This window comes from Phoca vitulina, unplaced genomic scaffold (assembly GCF_004348235.1).
Source record: "Phoca vitulina isolate PV1807 unplaced genomic scaffold, GSC_HSeal_1.0 scaffold2, whole genome shotgun sequence".
NCBI lineage: Eukaryota > Metazoa > Chordata > Mammalia > Carnivora > Phocidae > Phoca > Phoca vitulina.
In genome coordinates, this window is record NW_022589705.1 from 91,907,265 (window position 1) to 91,927,606 (window position 20,342).

Consider the following 20,342-nt stretch of genomic DNA (forward strand, 5'->3'; position numbering starts at 1 on the left):
CGCTGGCTGGCTGTTTCAACAGTGCACGGGCTAGCGGTCTCCCTCGATGAGTCAGTGCTATCCTCCTTAGAATCAGAATTTCTTATCATTCCTGGCCCTGCTTCCCGAAACCACCTGCTTACTCAAAGAGCTATGTGGCACACACGTATCTTAAAACCGAAATCAACATGCTTTGATAACCTTTTAAGAATAGCATGTCATTCCAGTTATGGGATGAACAAGTCACGAGGAGAAAAGGTACAGCCCAGGGAATACAGGTGGTGGCATTTTAATAATGCCACACGGTGACAGATGGTAGTCACAAGTCACACTTGTGGCGAGCACAGGATAATGTGCTCGAATCGCTATGTTGTACACCTGAAACTAATGTAATCTTATGTGTCAACCATACTACAATTAAAAAAAAGTAAAAACACACAAAAAACCCTGTCACCACTGCATCGTGAAAACCAGGCTCGGAGAGGAGACAATGAACTTGAGTGTTGTCACCTGCCTATGCCTCAACCAAATTATGGGCAACACACTGGCCATCACCTCTCATGTCAATTAAAGGGATAATTAATGGAAATAAGTGTATTTCCAAAATAGCGAAAGGAAACATTGGTTTTCAAAATACCTTTTAAAAAAATGAAACATTAAAATCATTAATAAAGGTAAGTGAAAAGGCAAAAAACTAGGGACAATCTTTTGTAACATACAGATCTATACAGTATATTTTGGGGAGAGGAAAAGAACGAACCACACTTTACCTGTGTCTAAGCTTTCCTCTTGCTTCAAATTCAAAGGGAATCTCCTCCCCCGTGAGGACTTCCCGCCACTCACTAACACTGTGAGCGTCATCAAGAGACGTGCCATCACCTTCTGGAACGAGCGCTGGACTCCCACTGTGGGACAGCGCAGCCCTGGAAACAAAGCAGACAGTACCAGCTTGTCTGGCTTTCTCTCTCAATTCCCTCTCACCCAGAGCTCGGGGCTGGGGGCAGAAGCCCTCCTGGAGCTTGATCCACAGAAGCAGCCCAGAGAGCCTGGCTCCCTGGATGACCTAAAAGGTCAGGAACTGCCACTATCTTTGTGACAATCGCAGCACTGGTGAACCTTTAGAAAGAGCTGAGAGTGATCACCGCACCACCATGTACCTCCAGCAAGAGTCCAGTACATAGCGGGACATGTAAACTCAGTCATGAGTTTCAAAAGTAGTTTTTAAGTGACTATCTGGAATGTAACAGACCTAAACCACTTTTGAAAAACAAACATCCCCTCGGGAGCATTACCATACTTAGTGATGGCAGGAGAAAGGTGGCTTCGAATTGGCCAATTCTGTTATTTACTTCATGCACCTCGTTCCCTAAAGGGAAAGATCAGCATGTATTTGGAGGGGAGAGCCAAGGTCTACATGGGCAGGAAGCTGGTAGAGAACATCCTCACTAGGCCCAGGTAAATTCTCTTTTGTTCTCCAAGCTCCACCCACTTCCATCTGGGGTGAACTGTTTTCTGTTTGGGGAAATGGGAGGGGAATATGGGAGGTGTTTTCAAAGCCGTCTTGGAAGAAAAATGCAGGATATTTGGTTTAATAACCACATTCAGCTTCTTTTAAAAGGGGGTGGGGACTGAGGAGAAAACACAAGATGGCTTTTCCTTCCCACTTCCTACTCGCATCCTTAATTTGCTTGACTTTTACCTTAAACATGGTGTGTACCAGGGTTGGGGTCATAATTTGGATATTTCAGACTCGGGACCTGCTTCTCCGGCTACAGTTTCCAACTCTGTCATAAATCTCAGCAAGTCAGCAAGTTATCGATTCAAATACAATCCTAAGAGCTTCCAGAAGGGGCCCACCTTGCGCTGCTGGGCTGGTCCTGCAGAGCCTTTGGTGGCAGAAACGGCTCAGGGGGGCACACTCTGTGGGCCTTACCTGGTGGGCGTGGTGGTCAGGGTGGCAAACCACAAAGTGCAGCCTGTGTGGTTCCTCAGAGCAAAAGGGACAAATGGCTGCCGGCGCTTGGGGGTCTTCACCTCTGCTACGGGCAAAGAGAGGAAGGCTGTTAGCACAGGCCTCTGTCTGGGAAGCAGAGACCCTCCCCAGACCTGCACGCGGTGCCCGTGTCTCTCATGCAAAGGGGTGGACGGTGGAGGCCACAGACGTGGAGCCACCACTGGTGTGTCGATGGGACACATGGGATCTCCGTGTCCTCTGCCGCCTGCTGTGTGGTGACGGTCCCCCCAACAACTGGCTGTGATGGGGGACAACTCCCAGCCCCCAATCCTCCCACGACTCTCGTGGGCCTTAACTCAGGAGAAGGCAGCAGGCCCTAACCGGGCTGGAATCAAGACAGAGAAATGGAGCCCCACGAGTCCCAAGGAATATATTCTCAGTGAGTGACCCAAACTGTAGCAAGATACAGCGCACATACTTATTCCAACTTTGTCCAAGATGATTCCCTTTCTATAAGAGCTACACTTCAGTCATGCTACGCATCTTTTAACAAAAAACAAAAAACATTCTTTTCAACTAATAGCTTTTTCCCCCTCCCTGGAAGATCAGAAATATACTATCCCAAAACTTTTTAAATGAAATTTTTAGCTCATTTTTTTACATCAATACCACCACCGTCTGCTATTAGGTAGGCACTGAGGAGACTACAAAAGGAGCATAAAGTATGGTTTCTTTTCACAAAATAGCTTCTAAGCAGGGAAACTGGAAAGAAACACTGATCAATCCAAAAGTGTAAGTACCCATATTCCAGAGACCTGACTGTAACCAGAGAGAAGTGAGAGTCCATGTGGCCAGAAATGGCTTTCCAGTGCCCAGGCTGCCCTGAGATCCTTCTGCGGGCACCACTGCCCTGCCGTGCGGTCTGGCCTGGACCAGCATGGGCATGCTGAGGGGAGAGGCTCGGCTCCTCTTAGCAAGGGCCTGCACCTCCTCTCCCGGTCGGTGGGTCGGTGGGTCGTGGTGGTACTGAGACAAAGCGGGAGGTGGCGGCAGGAACCACCAAGGCAGCAGCCATGTGCTCACGCCGCGTGGACTCTACCGACAGAAGAGGGCATGGCCCACTCTTCCTGCGTGCCCAGCTTTAAAGCACAAAGACAGCCTGAGAAAGACCGGGACGCACATGGTCTGCGGCTGCGGAAAATGCCATTTCGAGGTGACCGCACCTGCCCACTGAGAACACTAGAGCAAAATTAAATGCCCCTTACAGGTCCACAAGGTTCCAGCAAAACAAGCAGCAGACCCTGCCTTCTCCCACCGCTAGAATAAGGCCTGGGTCAGGGTCATAAAGTCAGTAATCGCTACTGCCTTTTACAAAGTAATCACTTTTTTTTCTTCTCCTTTGTGTCTTCTAAAGTTTTCAGAAGTTTGTACTATAAAACGCTGCAAAGGGGCGCCTGGGTGGCTCAGTCGTTAAGCATCTGCCTTTGGCTCAGGTCATGATCCCAGAGTCCTGGGATCGAGCCTCACATCAGGCTCCCTGCTCGGCAGGAAGCCCGCTTCTCCCTCTCCCACTCCCCCTGCTTGTAGTTCCCTCTCTTGCTGTGTCTCTCTCTCTGTCAAATAAATAAATAAATAAAATCTTTAAAAAAAAAATAAGCTAAGGCAAGTTCTGTTTTGGTAAGGACAGTGGCTGAATGGAGTCTGAGAAACAGTAATCCGATAAATAAACAAATAGTCTGCAGTGTGTCCCTACAATTCTGTGATTAGTCTTTAGAAACACCCCACATACTTCCGACGATAATCTCCTAGAATAACTCCTAGATAACCACCGAGAATACACCCATTTCTCATGCCAATGGCCTCACTTAGTTCCCAAGGTTGGCTTTAAAAAAAAAAAAAAAAACATGACATCAAGTACAAAATTAAGGAGTAGCTGTGAGGCTGGTGACAAGAGCAGAGGGGGAGTAAAAGATTTAAGAGCTGTCTGCGGGCTAAACAGCACTTACTGTGCCACCTTAAAAGGCACCTCCCTCTCCAGGAGTGCAGGAGAGAGCTGCTTTACTACAGCAGATAAAGGACCCAGGAGGGAAAGAAGCCAGATGTGCTTTCATATCCCACTGTGAGCCAGACTGTAAGTTTCCATTTGCAAATTAGATTTAAAAAGAACAGGTGGCAAATGGCTTTGATCACACCGTAATACAGAAGAAAGTGCTAGGAACCCATATAAAGACAGTCACAAGCATGTTGCTCTGGAATGAAGCAGTCAGGGTAGGCACACGGCTTTGGTCCCCAAGCTTCCTGTGCTGATTACACACACCAGCACAGACTTCAGCAGCCCACTTCGCTGAGAATAAATAACATGGGAGTGCTCACAAATCCAAACCCGACACCAGGGATAAAGCCGACATCTCCTGCACTAGAGTCCCAATCAACTGTGCACTTGTCTTCGGCACAGCACCAGAGAACCACATTCCCAAGTCCACCCAAGAGAGCAGTATTCCCTGGTGGCCCCAGAAAATCTGCCTCGAGTGACCAGACTTCACTCTGTCATAGGCTTAGAGAACCTAAGACTCCTCACGTGCAACTCGGGCTTCACGGGGCTGAGGAAATTTCTGGCCTGCTGGACTTGTTGCACAGAGCAATGCGGCCCTTATAAACAGTTTAAGTTTTCATGCTATAGAAGCATCCAGTCTATCAGAAAGGACCTGGTTTGTAAATCATAAGAAATAGATCAAAGTCCCAGGCCTGCTACCAGCTGGTCATGTGCATGAGGGCAAATTACTTTGTCTCCCTCATCAGCTAAGGCATCCAGGCTGCTTAGCCCGAAAGATGAAATAACAGACGTAGAAAAGCTGAGCATCTAAATCCGTTAATAAATGAAGATTCAATCATGGGCTTCCTTTGTGAACCCTCCCCTACACATCCATCTCGGTAAAATCTTGCAGGAAAAACCCCTGTACTGCCCCCATGCGTGAACACCCCTAGTCTGAACCCCTGGTAGAGGAAGCTCAAAAGGTCTTTTTTACAAAATATATCATGACCCTGGCAGGACCTGGTGTTAGCCAAGTACAGACACATGCCGATTAAATCACACTCCTTCAAACAACTAAAGGAATGAACATCGTGGGATTCCCATTCATGGAGGTTTACGGTGTTTCCTATCATATTTACTTCAAGGGTCAGAGACAGAAATAGGGCACATTTTATTTTCTGTCTCTGAAGCACTTCAATTTATAGCTGAAGAAATCAAGGTTTGTGTCTAAGCAAATATTTACTGGTAAATTTTTTCTTCACTTGATTCCTGATCATGATAACGTCTACTCCACAGAGCCCCTTGCATTGCCATAAGAATAAGTGTTCACTGAGGATTCTATAAACAAAGACCTGTAGCACTGCCTGACGGAGAATGCTCTGCTCCATTTCCTCGCTTTTCAAAATGAGAAACCCTCCGATGCTGGGTATTTCTGCCCCATACACTGTGGAGCTGGCTCCATACCCTCCGAGGGTGAGGGTGGACGGAAGACACGGCACATCGCCCGCTCCTGATATAAGGCGTCATATTCATCAGTTGGAAGTGCTCTTAGTACTCAAACCTGGGGTATCCCATTCAGCTCCCATTCACAGAAAATTGATGTACAAGGCAGTTCTTCAAACAGGAAAATAAAACAAGCCCTCGCTCGGCTATACCGTACCTCTAGCATAGATCTGGTGCTCTAGGTTAGTCAGACTGGCTGTACTCCTAGTTCTAAGGTAGACAAGGGGGAGGCCTGGTAGACAGGAGAGACAAAGTTAGAGGGTAAGAATAAATATAGTGAATAAGAAGACTCACCTCCAAGACATAAGCACAACGAGAGTACATTACAAAAATAGCAAGCATCATGCAGTTCCAGGATCATTCCCGTCAGTGACTGCTAAGAGCTAAGAAAGTACATGACAGAGCGAGCGAGACATTTTTATGCTAGCTTTTACTGTGGAGGATGTGTCACAGCAGCGTGCTCCTGTTTTTCTCAACGGGGGAAAGAAAACATTGTCAACATTCTCTTTAACGGAATGACAAGTCTTGTGAGGCTTTTTCACTTGAAGCGTGTATGCTCTTCAACAGCGTGGAAAAGTTACCGAGACCGGGTGGCAGCTGCTCTGTTCCGACTCGGAAAAGGCAGTGCCGGTGGTGTGCTAATCCCCCGGGGTCCCGAAATTTCAAGGGAAAGAGTCAGTCTGCATTCCAAGTGTAAACAGTCTCCACCAAGGAGTTACGGCATAGTATTACTTATACTATAAATTAAACATGGAAGGTTTTAGAACGTTTACATTTGATATCTCCATCAAATGTCCTTTGAATACCAAACTAACAAACTGCATAAGGGGCCATGCCATCCGGGTCGACCTGCAGAAACGCAGCCCTTACTGAACAAAGCCAACAATGATGTAAAAAACGAGGCCACTGTTTTCTTTCCCCTGCTAAAGAAATAGTGAGAAATCAGCAGCTCCCTTAGGCTGAATTTCATTTTAAGAATCTCTATTTCAAGGGCTCATTTTGAAGCTGGCCTGAATGAAATGTACAAATTTGGGGGGCAGGGGGTGGGGGGGTGTAACTAAATGTTCATGAATAGGAGGACCTGAAAGATGTGATCTGTTCAACAAGGTTCAAGTCTACAGACTTTCAAGACAAATTCCCCACAATTAATTTAGTAGACCTGTTAAAAGAATACAATCCCATCTGCTACACGTGGTACCGCCCAGGAACGTCCAGTAGGAAAAAAGGTTTGGAAATTCAGGTATACTCACTTATTGTCTAATTAAAAAGATTTACTTTTGCAAGCCTAAGTAACCATAAAAATCTGTCAGTAAATAAAAATCCAGCTTTAATTTCACAACGGCACTTAACACAGAGAAGGCAGCTTATTAACTACAAAGAAAGAGGAGAAAGTGTTTTTTTTTAAAAAGGTGGAGGGGTAGAGACAAAAGAAAATCCTTCATTGGATTCCTGAAATTAGGCCTTCCTCGTGTTTACACTGCATCTGGATTTAAGATCCCCTTGTATGAATAATAATTTCCAAAACATACTCTCTAGGACACATTACATATTACAAAGATTATTTAGAGTCTTCTGGGTAGACTGTTACATTCTTTTTACACACAAATTGGGAAGGTTACAGGAGCCAGACTTGAAGCTGATGATATCTGAACAGCCCTGGCTCCTAAGCAATGACCTTGAGACTCAGAAGCAACAACTGGGGAAACAGAGAGCAAATATAGCTGACATTTCCTTGTCCCTCCTTCCAGAAGTACAAGGCAGATAGAGAGTCCACTTCTACACCCTGAGGAGAGACGAACCCGTTCAAATACTTCACAAACTAAGAAAATCCATCTTCCCGTGACATGTTTGCAGACCAGACGGAATATTTAGGCATTCATGAGCTATGTGAAGTCCAGCCAGGACTCCCCAAAGAAACCACACTGAAAGAGTTGGGGCTGAGTTGAATTTGGAGGACAATGGCTTATGGAACAACTAAGGACTACGCGGTTGGCCGCCACAGTCTCCCCAGCTCTAAGGAAATCAGAGCTCCATGGTGAGGCATTAAATAAGGAAAGAAAACATCGTTAACAGAGAACAAACGGACTGCTTATTCTTCAAAAGGCTGGGTATTCAATTCTTTCCTACTTTATGAACAATACAGAGCCCTCCTTTTAACAATTTCTTCCATGTGGGATCCTGCCTGCCCTCCCCTCAAGAATATATCCAAACTCTGTACCTCTAGATTTGGAAAACCGAAAAGATAGTTTTTAAAATCCAGTCCAAAAGTCCAAATCAACTGGAAAGCTTTGCCAAGTTAAACACACTGACCAGTGGCTGATCTTGATGTGTTTCAGGCGCACAGCTCATATGCAATGTTACCAGAATTTAGAAGACTGTATATTGTACACCTTTTTCTCCCACAAAGGTGGAATTGGAGCCCATATTAAAAATTCAGTATTTTGTGCCAGAAAAATGTCTCCTGCAAAGATTAAAACAGAACTATAGAAGACAGTCAGAATTTCCTGTAGGTTTTTTCACAGAAAATGATGATTCTATCTGGATTTCTCAATGAAACATGACTGTGTTGGTCAACAGTGATTTACTCAGACATGTGTAGAGAAAAATCTTACTTTGTCCAAAGCATGGAGGATCCACTGAAGAGCCCATCCAGTCTTCCGATGTGGTTGAATCTATCTCCTTTTCCTGCTTACAGTAATCTGCCATCCACGATTCCTTGGTACTTACATACTGGTCTAGAAGGAATTCCCCAAAGATATTAAGTATGGAAATAGAAAAGGTTGAGGGTTCAAGTCAAATAATTTCTATTCAGCAAAACTAGCTTTTGTTGAATGCTAACTGCGTGCTAGGCACTCTGCTAGGTTCTCAGAAAGTCTGTCCACTGGAGAACTCAGGCTCCACTGGAAGAAATCAATGTTAGCCAAGCAACCATCACCACAGAACCATAAGGCGGAAGGAGCTAAAACAAGGACATCAATAAAATTCTACAGGAGCACAGAACAGGGGAAGATTCACTCTGCTCTGGCAGAAGTGGCAGAGTACACACCAAGATCCACAGGAATCTTCAGAGGTGTGGGGACCTTTGTTCTGGGTCGTGAGGAACGAACACAGGTCAGAGATCAGGAGTTTACCTACCAACGGGATTAGGGGTGTGGAGACATCCCAGGCCAAGAGAACAGCACATACAAAGATTTTATTTTATTTTTAAGATTTTATTTATTTGACAGAGAGAGAGACACAGCGAGAGAGGGAACACAAGCAGGGGGAGTGGGAGAGGGAGAAGCAGGCTTCCCGCTGAGCAGGGAGCCCGACGCGGGGCTCGATCCCAGGACCCTGGGATCAGGACCTGAGCCGAAGGCAGTTGCTTAACGAATGAGCCACCCAGGCGCCCCTACAAAGATTTTAAAGACATGAAAGTACACAGTACTTTTAGAAAACACTGAATACCTTGGCGTGACTCTGGCCCAACATACTAGGGTAGGGACATAGCAAAGCAGTCTAGAAAAGAGAATTAGTTTGTGAAGCGTATGCTATGTCATGCTAAGGGACAGGGTTTCGAGACAGAAAAACCAGTGAGGAAGCTGTTTAAAAAACAAACAAACAAACAAAAAAACACCAATCTCAGGAAGCTGAAATCTAGCAGACAATTCTCCAGGAGTGATTTTACGGTTTTGAGAGGAGAAATATAATGGGAAGGGCAGGTTAACAAAATAATTATGATGCACCACCCCTGGATAAAGACCTTTTCTACTAATTAAGGTATGATATTTTTTAGAACAGAAATTATTGGTTTTTGGTTTTCATTTCCAATAGTTGGCTATATATAAGATTTACTTAAATACTAAGAGGTCACAGTAACATTTCTGGGTTTCAGCACAGTATTAGGAATAAGGAATTGGAGGTGAAAAAAACAACAGCTTTACCAGAGACAAGAATGCCTTTTGGAAGCCATTTTTAAATAGACAGATGCTCATCAGAAATATCAATAAAATTCTTTTGTTGGAAGTAAGTTCTTGTTTATTGTAGCTTTCTAAAACACTACCCTAAACTTTATCTAAACTTCCAGATGAACACATTATAGAAGAAATGACACAGGATCAAAATAATACAGTACAGAGGATCGTCAGATCAATTATCTGGGCAAATTTACTGAATGAAATCTGATAACGTAAAATAGTGGTTTTATAATTTGGGGATCAATAAACTTATGGCCTCATTTCACTATACATTCTCTTCATCTTATTCTGACATGGAATAAGCCAATGGATATCCTACGAGCCTCGATCACACGCACTGAAGAAAGTCCACAGATGTGCAACAGCAGAGTTATCACTCAGATAACTACAGTATTATCAAAAATCAGATCATGTAGATCAATAATTCAAACAGTGAGTGTGGGTTTTGATAGCAAAGGTAGGGAATACCTGATTGCATGATAACATTACTCTTCTCTTAGATGACATAAATACAAGCATAGGGTGGTTCTGACTCACCAAATCGAATCGGGAACATGCATTTCAAGGTTTTCAAAGAAACGTTCAGAACATGCATCGTTAGCTTGGCAACCCTTCAACCCAGTGATTTTCAGAGTCAGGTCAACATGATAACTTGATGGGACACAGTACAGGCCACTTATCCTACTATAAAGACAATGTCAAAACTATACCTTTTAAAAATTATTCTGTGTGTGAGTAGCCCGAAAGAAGTGAATCTAAACTCACTCCTAGGACATTTAAGAAAAACCTGTGACCACGCATCATCAGGGAGAGAGTTCATCCCAAATAGAGAGAGAGTTATGTTTCCCAAATAGTCTGAGCTCTTGCTTGATCACTGATAGCATTAACAAGGGTGCCAACTCTGCAGCAATGGGTTGAAAAGAACCATGAGGCCCGGTTAGGGTTTATCAGGAAAGCAGCCTCGGTGAGTAAGTGATGTCCAGTGTGGGCCCAGGTATTTGCTAAACCAGGATTAACAGTCTTCTAGACAAGGGACTTATGTACAGAAAGGTACTGATCTTCTAGAGACAACTTTCCACTCACCAATTAGCACAGAGGTGATGTTGATATCCAAACGGGGTTTGGCCTTGGCTTCCAGCTTCAGTCGAGGAGGATGGAGACGACTAGCTGCCTGCTGTTGCCAGGATACAGAGCATGGCCATGGCTCAATAAATGGCTCCCAGCCTAAGAGAACACAGGAAATAAGACATCTGTTACGCAGATATCAAGAGTTTATAGGGGAACACTGTTCACAAATGCTCAGCAAGGACAAACTACAGCTTAACAGCTTTCTATTTCCAATGTGATTTCACAGTGAAAGCACCATCTTCAGCTACAGGTCACCCTACAGATGTCTGTGCTGTCTAGAGGATGTGAGTGGAAGGACAGACACATGCCCCACATGGTCTTCCAGAGGTGGGAGGAAGAAGGGCACAGAGTATATGTGCCCTCTCTCTTAAGGAGCAGGCAGGACCTGCTTTTGATCCCCTCAAGGTAGAAAAAGGAGTCTCAGACTCAGGATGCAAAAGTACTACCGGTGGCTGAAGTAACCCTTAAATCTGATTCTCCTGCTAACATCAAGAATCCACCGATTGAAGAAACAGGTTCAGCATAATTGGATATTCATCAACTTAAGTTTTTCAAATTTCTAATCTTAAAATGTCATATGTACAAAAGGTATGAAAATAACGTCTACGTGTGATTTAAAGAATAAAATTACTATAAGTACTCATGCAGCCACTATTCAGCTTAAGAAACAGAAAATTAAAAGTCCCTTTGAAGCCCCTGAGTGCCACTCTCCCGTGTCAGGCCCCCTTCCCACCAACCCTCTCCCACCCAACCCCAAGTAAACATTAGTTTGCAGCTTTAATCATTTCCTTGCTCTTCTTTATAGTTTTACCACACACATGCATTTCTTCAGAACATGCTGGTGAGTTTGTCCTACTGGGGATCTTTACATAAATGGAATCCAGCCATACGCGTTCTTCTGCAAGTTTCTATTTTTGCCCAACAGCGTGCCTCTGAGATTCACTCACATCACTGCCATGTAGCTGCGGCACACTTATTTTCCAGTGAATTATAATCCACTTATGGATACACCACAATCTATGTATTCATTCTACTTCTGCGAAATATTCCCTTGAGGCCACAGCTTTATAGCTATGAGGAGGAACACCACCGCAGTCTCGTACTTGTTTCCGAGCACACATGGGCCAGAGAGCCTCTGGGGTACAGACCTAGAAGGAGTGTAATGCTTATACTCAACCTTGCTATACGTCAGATTGTTTTCCAAAGTGGTAGCACCAACTTCCAATTCTAATGGCTAGAAGTTAGAGTTCTGTGGCTCACAGCAGGGTCACACTTAATTTTTGCCAGTCTGCTGGATGAGAAAAATGGTACCTCCCCTGTGTTTTTAAAGACTCAACTTTTCAAGACAGTTAATTTTTAACAGTTTTCTAACTATACTCCATCAGCCACAGATCAGGTGATTGACCAAGAGAAATCCAATCCAATATGTAGCATCAAGTAAGTACCTTTGTCTCCTCGCACCATTTGGCACTTAGTGACCTGAATGTGTTCACACAACTTTAAAACTAAGCAAGGTTTGCTCTGGGAAAATATATGATTCTCAGAAAAATGGCTTCCATATGCCCTGTAAGAGTCTCTCTCAACTAGTAAGACTTGGGTCAGTATTCTAAAGTTAAACGTGCTGAACGGTTAGGAAATCAGAGTGCTACCACACTTAGAAAGTGAATCCAGAACACAGAGAGGAAAGTGCTAACTAACATACAAAAGTAAATGCGACACGTACTCTAGAACCATCGGCGGCAGCAGCACAATTAATGACGCTTCATTCTCCAGTGAAATCAGAGAGAGCGGTCGCTCTGAGGCCTAAGCCTTAGGTTGTGCCACTCTACTTTGTCCACACCTACTAAGAACTCTCTTAAGGCAGAGAACTTCACACTCAAACTGCTCAGCCCTAGTTTACCACACCGCCTGAATGTCCATGTGTATGGGCCCTTACCTTGATCCTCCCAGCAGACGGAAAGAAACCTGAAAAAGCTTTGCAGTGTTATCCAGGTTCTATGTCTCCAGAAGAATCACCTGCTCTGATCAACAATGTTTTGCTTGAGGGAGTAGGGTACGGCAGATTATACATTATCACTGGCTCAGGATGCTTCTAATGAAACAGGTCCAGCGAGGAGGAAGGATGCTTGAAGTGTAAAATGCTTATGGTCAGAAATCTCCCTTGAAATCTAGCTTCTATCAGGGCCAGACAAATGATCCTTTGCTCCTGAGCAATTCCATGTTCTAGAATGAGCCAACCTCCAGCATCAAAAAGAATTAACTAGGAAAACTTCTTTTTAAATAACTCAGTTGCAACATATCAGATATGTTAGAGAAAAGAAAAATCTGTGTCTTTTGTGCCTAGGCAGTCACCTGTGTTTCACCTTTCCCTGCTCAGCCCCACCCACCCCCTTTCCCTCATGCAAAATTTATGTAGAAAGAGGCCCAGGCAAATACTGAAGTGTGGTTTTTAAACCCCATAATCACATATGCTTAGGTACTGACCTGACAGAGCACGGTTGTAATAATCTCCGGAGAGGGTGAAGTGGGCGTACCCTTCAGGGCTAGCTCTTGCCTGCTGCAGAAAAGTCAGACCTGCAAAGAAAGCACACCTTACAGCAGCGGCGGGGCAAGAACAACCAGAACGTTCTTTCTTGGATTAAGTCTCAGTGAAGACACGGATGTGAAACATAGCTGATACTGATGACCTCACAGGAAAGCACATGCAAAATCTTGATATTTTGTTCATCGTGGGCTTTCTGCACGAATTCTGATTTTTTTAAAAACACTGTGTTAAAATGTTATTTGTCTTAATTCCTGAGTTTCTTGGCACCCCTTTCACTGTCGTGCCTGAGGCAAAGGCCTCCTCTGCCTCCTTCCCGTCCCAGCCCAGCCCCGGCACCCACGTGTCTCTGTGTATCTCAAGTCTGCAGGAACATAAAAAACAAATATGAGCTCAAAATTTTAAGATTACTATAGAAAAATAAGAAGTAATTATTCCCCGCAGAAGACAGTCAGAATTCCAGCTGTTACTCTCCACCACGTGGCCCTTGTGGGGCCTTGAAGCACACGGAAAAGGAAGCCTCTCTCGTGCACAGAGGCCCAACTCAATCCCCGGGACAGAATCTTCCTTGAAGGAAAAAGAGGCTGGCAAGGTCAAACAGTGGAAAATTGAATGTAAACCCAGTGGTGAGATTTTCACGTACTCTCCACAGAAGCCCCATCTGACTTGATGTTGTATCATCATCACCGTGCCTGAGATGACACGGTTGAGGAGGAGGTTCTCGTCCCCTCGTCCCCTGTTACTGAAGGACAGCTCTCAGGGCCCTAGGAGGACACTGTGAGGTGAACGTTCTAGTAAGACTCTGTGTGCTTTCTTTTCAGACATACATAGGGCAGAGCATTTTCTGAGCTTATCTTTTAAATGCCTCTAATAACAGGACTCCCTGTAGTCTTTAGATACATAAAAAGATAAACAAAATGGAGACATCAGGAATTATTTAGGTAGAGCTGTTAATATAACAGAAATTTCATCAATGACAATGTCTATTATTCCCAAACTAGAGGCTGAAGGCCACATATGGCAAATAAATACACATTTCTTTAAAATACAAATAATGAAAAACAGATGTAAAACCATTATCTAAATTTCACCCATACTGCTAAGTGGGGAGCATGAATATCTCACACACACACACACACACACACACACACACACAAACACACATACAAGACGGGCCCCAAATAACTCAGCTATCACTGCAAATCTTCAAGACAAATCTGAACATCAGGAAAACACTCACGGGAAAAGGTAAGCTCAGCCAGAGGGACGTCACAGTCCATGCAGTCGTCGATGAAGCAGATGCACACGCTCTCGGCTTTCACCTCCACTCCAGAGATCAGCCGCGCCACCACGGGCCCCTGGCTCTCGCGGCCACTTGAAGCCAGGGAAAGAGACTTCAGAGGTTCGGCATTCTTAAACAACCAACTTGCTGCCTTTTTCAGTTGGCCTTCAAGAAAATTTAAAGGTGATCAGTTCAGCCAGTTTGCACAGCTACTCAAGCAGCTCATGGAGGAAACGTTTTTAGGGACCTACTGGACAGCCCAAGAGAACCCTGCTCCCAGATGTACTTAGACTTAAAAAAGAAGGAAAAAACTAGCATAATGATAGGAATTCTACTTCTAGGCAAATAGAACGAAGCCCCCTTGCACACCTTCCACTCAAGTTCACCACCCTTCGTGATCTGGTTCAAAATGCCTCCAGGAGCCATCCCTCCTCTACTAAGACATCTGTCGGAGGAGAAGAGAGGAGAGGAAGAAACAGGGTCCAAATTCTAGATGTCACTCGGTAGGGAAGCATGTAGTCTTGCGTGTACTCATGTGCGACTTTGTGACTGTTCTCAAATGTCCTACTCTGTACATACCTTGTCTTCTCAACCAATCAGGCGTTCCTCAAGAACACAGAGCGATGAGAAGGGCATGTGCGTAATACACAACTGTTAAAATAACAGCCCCCTGAACACTACCAGATTGCTAAAGCTATAAAGGAAAGGAAATCAATGCAACCCCATATCTATAAATTACTAGAGGCCAGTACACGGCACAGGGATAAGTGGTTAAGGGCACACGCTCTAGAAGAAGATGGCCTGGCTTCTGATTCCAGCACCCAGAGGATGCTGAATCTTGGGCAAGCTACTTGGTGTCTGTGCCCAACAACACACACTCACAGGGCTGCTGCAAGGAGGAAACAGACGAGTACATGGAAAGTTCTACGAGCAGAGCCTGGTATCAAAGACTCTACTGATATTAGTTGCTGTTACCATTTTTGTGACTGATGGAATGACACCTTACCCACTAAAGAAATAAAAGTTAACAAAAATCGAAAACACTCTTAGAAATTAAAAAGAAATGTTATGTTAAAGAAAGAGAGAAAAGAACAGAAAATGTAAACACTAAGTTAATTAAACTAACACACAGTGACATCTAGGTAAAAACAAAGCTAAGGAATGCAAGATAACTAGATCCGCTTTCATTTTTTTTCCAGAAGGAAAAAGGAATAGTTAATGTGAATAATCGTGTGGCAAGACTAGCATTTTCACACCTAACTGGTTGGAGTTCAGCCTGGTACATTTTAGAAAAAGATTTGTCAAGTTGAGTAAAAAGCCTGAAAAATATACCTACACCCTTTGATCCAGTATTTATACTACTAGGTCTCTCCACCAAGGAAATACTAAAAGATACAGACAGAAGTTCATACCAAAAAATATTTATTACAGAACTGTGTATATTTAAAGAATGAAGAACAAAGAATAGTTAAAATGTATCATTAGGTCAATGTAAAAAAATTCAATATTTATAAATAATTTTAATGACATGGGAAGATGATGATATTAGTATACTGCAATAAATTTGCAATTGTAATTCAAGAAAACTGTATTATAAAAGAGGCTATACAATCGTATTTGCAGTACACTCTGCCAACATACACGATATTATACATATATATGTACATATATATGTATGGATATATAGAGAAAGTAAAGAAGTAGAGAAATGTACACGTAAGTACAGACTAGAAAAAAATACAGCTTTTGCTTTACCTCCCTGTTTTAAGAAAAAGGGCAACACAGAGGAAGGTGGTGGTAGAAAGAACACAGGCAGACTTGGCTTTCAGTCCATCTTAGCCCCTCACTAACAGGTGACCGCAGACCAGTTTACTTAACCTATCTGAGCCAGTTTCCTTACCTGACCTGAAGCAGGGATAATAATGCCCACCTCGAAGGGCTATGAAGATTCCACAAGAAAACACAGGATGAGGCACACGGGAGCTCAGCGGTCATGCCTACCAGATCACCACCATTACCATGACCACCGGCAACACTGGCTAACAGCATCAGAGCACCTGCCATGTGCCAGGCACTTTCCCGAAGTGCTTTGTAGACCGTGCCTATTTATATCAAACCTCCAAGGGAAGTCCTCTTATCCTTTTTCCAGATAAGGAAGCACTGGTACAGAGAGGCTAAGTGACTTGCCTAAGTCACTAATAAGTAATCAAAAAGCAGCACAGTAAAGACCGGAAGCATCGGCTCCAGAGCCCATGTTCTTATCCACTATGAAATACTGCTGCTCCTCATTATGCCCAGTCTAAGTTCATGGTCAGCCCACAGAAAACCACAGAGGGGCTTCAAAATACAGTCCGGCTCTCTAAGTTCCCTTGTGGGAGCAGTGGGGGAAATGGGAAGCAAGCATATTATCAAGATGAACAACAGGTATGGAAACCCTTGTGCGAATTACCTTGGCACACCAAAAGGGCTTTGCGACAATCATCCATGCTGAATCCAAGCTCCTGCAGTCTAGCCAGCTGTAACTCTAGAAAAAAAAGTACATAATTTTTATAAATAATTTTACGTAAATGAGTCCACTGACTAATTAAAGGGAAAAAAAAAAAGAAATTCAGAAGCTTGTATAGCTAAAACATTCCATTTCTCTAGGCAAAAATGGGCTCCGGCCTGGAGACTTACCAAAGTTCACCCTGAAATTTTTAAGAGTCTTTTCCCTATAGTGACTGTGTTTGTAAAAGCTTAAAACTGAAATTTAGTATTATCCACATAACAATGGAGGGAAACTCAATGTTTAAAACTAAACCTTAGCATTATCCACAGAACTCTGGAAGAAATGGTAAAAGAAAAACTAGTGTAAGCTAGAGCAGTCGGTTTGGGGTGTTGTATTTGTTCTTAAAATTTTTAAATTACAGCATCATACTTATAATTACACTTAATGGCATACACTTATACTCTGAACAATTTAATTGTGCAAAAGACAATCTTAACAGTTAACCAGAAGGGGAGCTATTAGGCAGACTGAGTGGGTTTCACAGTTCAACACCTACCCAAGACAGGATCTAGGGTATGTCTTGTCCCTTCTCTGATCTCCTCTCCAGCCCGAGACGTGCCGGAAAGGTAACTGCTAATGGAGCTGGTCTCCAAGGCCACTGGGTCCGGCGCTGCAGCGTTAGCTTGCTCTGGGATGGATTTTGCAATGGCAAGAAACAGCTGAACGTCATTGTAGGAGAGTCTGATATCCAGGGCTTGTAACTGAATCTAACAAAATTGAAAAGGTGGCAGTTTTTTCAAGTTGCATTTGCTTTTACGCCCACACCTCTCACGTGTATGTATAGTTCCCAACTCAAGTTCTAGAAATCCCACAGACACTATATTAATTTTTCATTTTGAAGACTGGAAAGATCTTGAAATTAAGCACCAAGGACCATGAGGTAAGACATCTCTGCTACGAGGTCGAATGTTTACAAAACTGCACCAAATAAAAAATAAAACGCTAGGAAATTTACTACAGCAATAAATATTTCAGTCGGATGATTTCCTTACAAGGAGATTAATCATCAAATAAGAGAATCAGAAAACGGCTCTGGATCACCTATTAGCAGCATTCTGTGAACCCATTTTGCTTTGATCAATTTAATTTTTTTTTAAAACTCTGAACCCAACTGACCACTCAACAAAAAATTACCTCTTCTCTCTCCAAACATCACCTTAAATGAGTCCAGTGCCACACTAGTATTTCCCCATATCCGGCCTCCCTCCGACATTAACAACACAGGGGCCGGCAGTAAGCAATACAGACACCAGCACAGGACCACCTAAAACTGGGGTAACTGCTGGAATGTCTCGGGGTGGTACTTGGTTGACTACTTCTTCTGTCTTTAAAGATTAAAAAAACCACGGTTCCAATGGATTAATTGTTCGTCCTCGGCCAAAGGAATAAAACGCCAAATCCTTTCGCCTTCCTTCCCCAGCTTCACCTTGCATCCTCTGTGCTCCCACATGCACGTCTTTGTCCTGGTGAGACCTCCCTCTGCTTCGTGTCGGCTGGGCCCCTTCGCCCTGACTTAGCTTCTTCCTAATGTGGGCTGCTATCCTCCTCTGCCTACTGACATCCTGTCCCTCTGCTCAGACTCGCCCTACCTTTGCTTCCACCCACAATCCAGATTCCTCCCTCTGCTGCGTTCTGCTTTCTGTCAACTTTCACAGAACTTCAAGATGATACCAGACAGTGAACGGGTCTTTTATTCTCCACAAGACTGAAAGATTTTCTAGGACAGAGACAATGTCATATTTCTTTTGTATTTGCCAAAGTGATGAAAATATTGAGTTCAGCAGAGCAAATATGTCACGTTCAGGCACAGGGCAGTGTTTGAGAGTATATCGATGTGTCTATAGATTTTTCATCATTACCTCTAAGATCGGTGGGAAATCTTCACTATTGAATGCATCCATCAATCCTGAACTATTCTGGTAAGAAGAATTCCCCACCAGCTCCACTTGAATTTGAACTGGATCAACAATTGAAAGAGCTGTATCGTGCTCATTCCCTAGTCGGCACGAAAACACCTAGAGAATGAAATGCAGTATAGGAAGAATTAATGTCTGATTTAGAAGAGTCTAAACATCAGCAGAAAAAAAAAACACTATCTCGATAGCCATCAGCCCCATGTTATCAAAAGACCCATAACAACTGGTGAAATAAATACTGTCAAGAGAGGGGCTGGCATTCTTGCCCACGGCCAAGAGCGTGGGCAGTGGTTCCCCCCCCCCCTTATAAAAGGCAGATCACTGACACATGGCAAAAGGCCTAAAGATCTCACATCCCCTGATTCAATAATCCTACTTCTTTCTAGGAACTAGCCTATGGAAATAATGCAAAACACAGAAAAAAAAAAATCACTGAACCATTATTTAATAGTTAACAAAAAAAAAAATTCAGAGCAACCCAGGTTATATCATACCTACTCAATGGAATCTTTTGCAATCATTTAAAAGTGACAATTAAAAAGACCACATGGAATGTTACAATATGGACTATGTGAACAAGCAGCCCAATCAAAATAATACTATACCATGACTTTAAGGAAAGAAACACATCAAAATGTCAACAGAGATTCCGGACAAAGGGATTGGTAATTTTCTCCTCCCCTGCCCCAATTTGATGTAATGTAATTATTACTTTCATAATTGAAAATAAATACATTAATTATTGAAGCTGGGTGATAGGTATATAGGGGCTCATTATATTAATCTGTTTACTTGTATATGTTTGAAATGTTCTATAATAAAAAGTTTAATAATAAACATATTTATGGAGAGAGAGAAGGGAGAGAAGACTCCCATTCTAGGACGAAATTATCTTTGTACTTCAAGAACAGTACAGAAGACCAAAATCTATAAAGAACTTATCAAACTCAACACCCCAAAAAACAAATAATCCAGTTAAGAAATGGGCAGAAGATATGAGGACATTTTTCCAAAGAAGACACCCAGGTGGTCAACAGACACATGAAAATATGCTCAACATCACTCATCATGGGGGAAATACAAATCAAAAACCACAATGAGATACCACCTCACACCTGTCAGAATGGCTAAAATTAACAACACAACAAACAAAAGGTGTTGGTGAGGATGCAGAGAAAGGGGACCCTCGTACACTGCTGGTGGGAATGCAAACCGGTGCAGCCGCTCTGGGGAAAGTATGGAGGTTCCTCAAAAAGTTAAAAATAGAATTACCCTATGATCCAGAAATTGTACTACTAAGTATTTGCCCAAAGGATATAAAAACATAGATTCGAAGGGGTACGTGTTCACAGCAGCATTATCAACAATAGCCAGGGGCACCTGGGTGGCTCAATCAGTTGGGCAGCCGACTCTTGATTTTGGCTCAGGTCATGGTCTCTGGGTCCTGCGATCAAGCCCCGAGTCAGGCTCCATGCTCAGCATGGAGTCTGCTTGAGGATTCT

General features: G+C 43.4%; 1 protein-coding gene across 6 annotated transcripts in view; it reads right to left on the minus strand.

Annotated features, from left to right (window-relative positions):
- The window catches only part of VPS13D (vacuolar protein sorting 13 homolog D), a 248,115-nt gene that overhangs the window by 149,901 nt on the left and 77,872 nt on the right, over positions 1–20,342 (minus strand). For 3 of the 6 annotated variants that reach the window (XM_032393405.1, XM_032393384.1, XM_032393369.1), the window contains 10 exons: positions 18,784–18,939; positions 17,421–17,631; positions 16,826–16,900; positions 14,335–14,541; positions 13,037–13,126; positions 10,508–10,648; positions 8,081–8,203; positions 5,626–5,700; positions 1,913–2,018; positions 750–902 (listed from right to left, as the gene is read on the minus strand). In XM_032393405.1, the coding sequence (XP_032249296.1) occupies positions 750–902; positions 1,913–2,018; positions 5,626–5,700; positions 8,081–8,203; positions 10,508–10,648; positions 13,037–13,126; positions 14,335–14,541; positions 16,826–16,900; positions 17,421–17,631; positions 18,784–18,939 (1,337 nt within the window). The remainder of the gene's footprint in view (positions 1–749; positions 903–1,912; positions 2,019–5,625; positions 5,701–8,080; positions 8,204–10,507; positions 10,649–13,036; positions 13,127–14,334; positions 14,542–16,825; positions 16,901–17,420; positions 17,632–18,783; positions 18,940–20,342) is intronic. The other 3 variants (XM_032393379.1, XM_032393396.1, XM_032393388.1) reach the window with 3 other exon arrangements.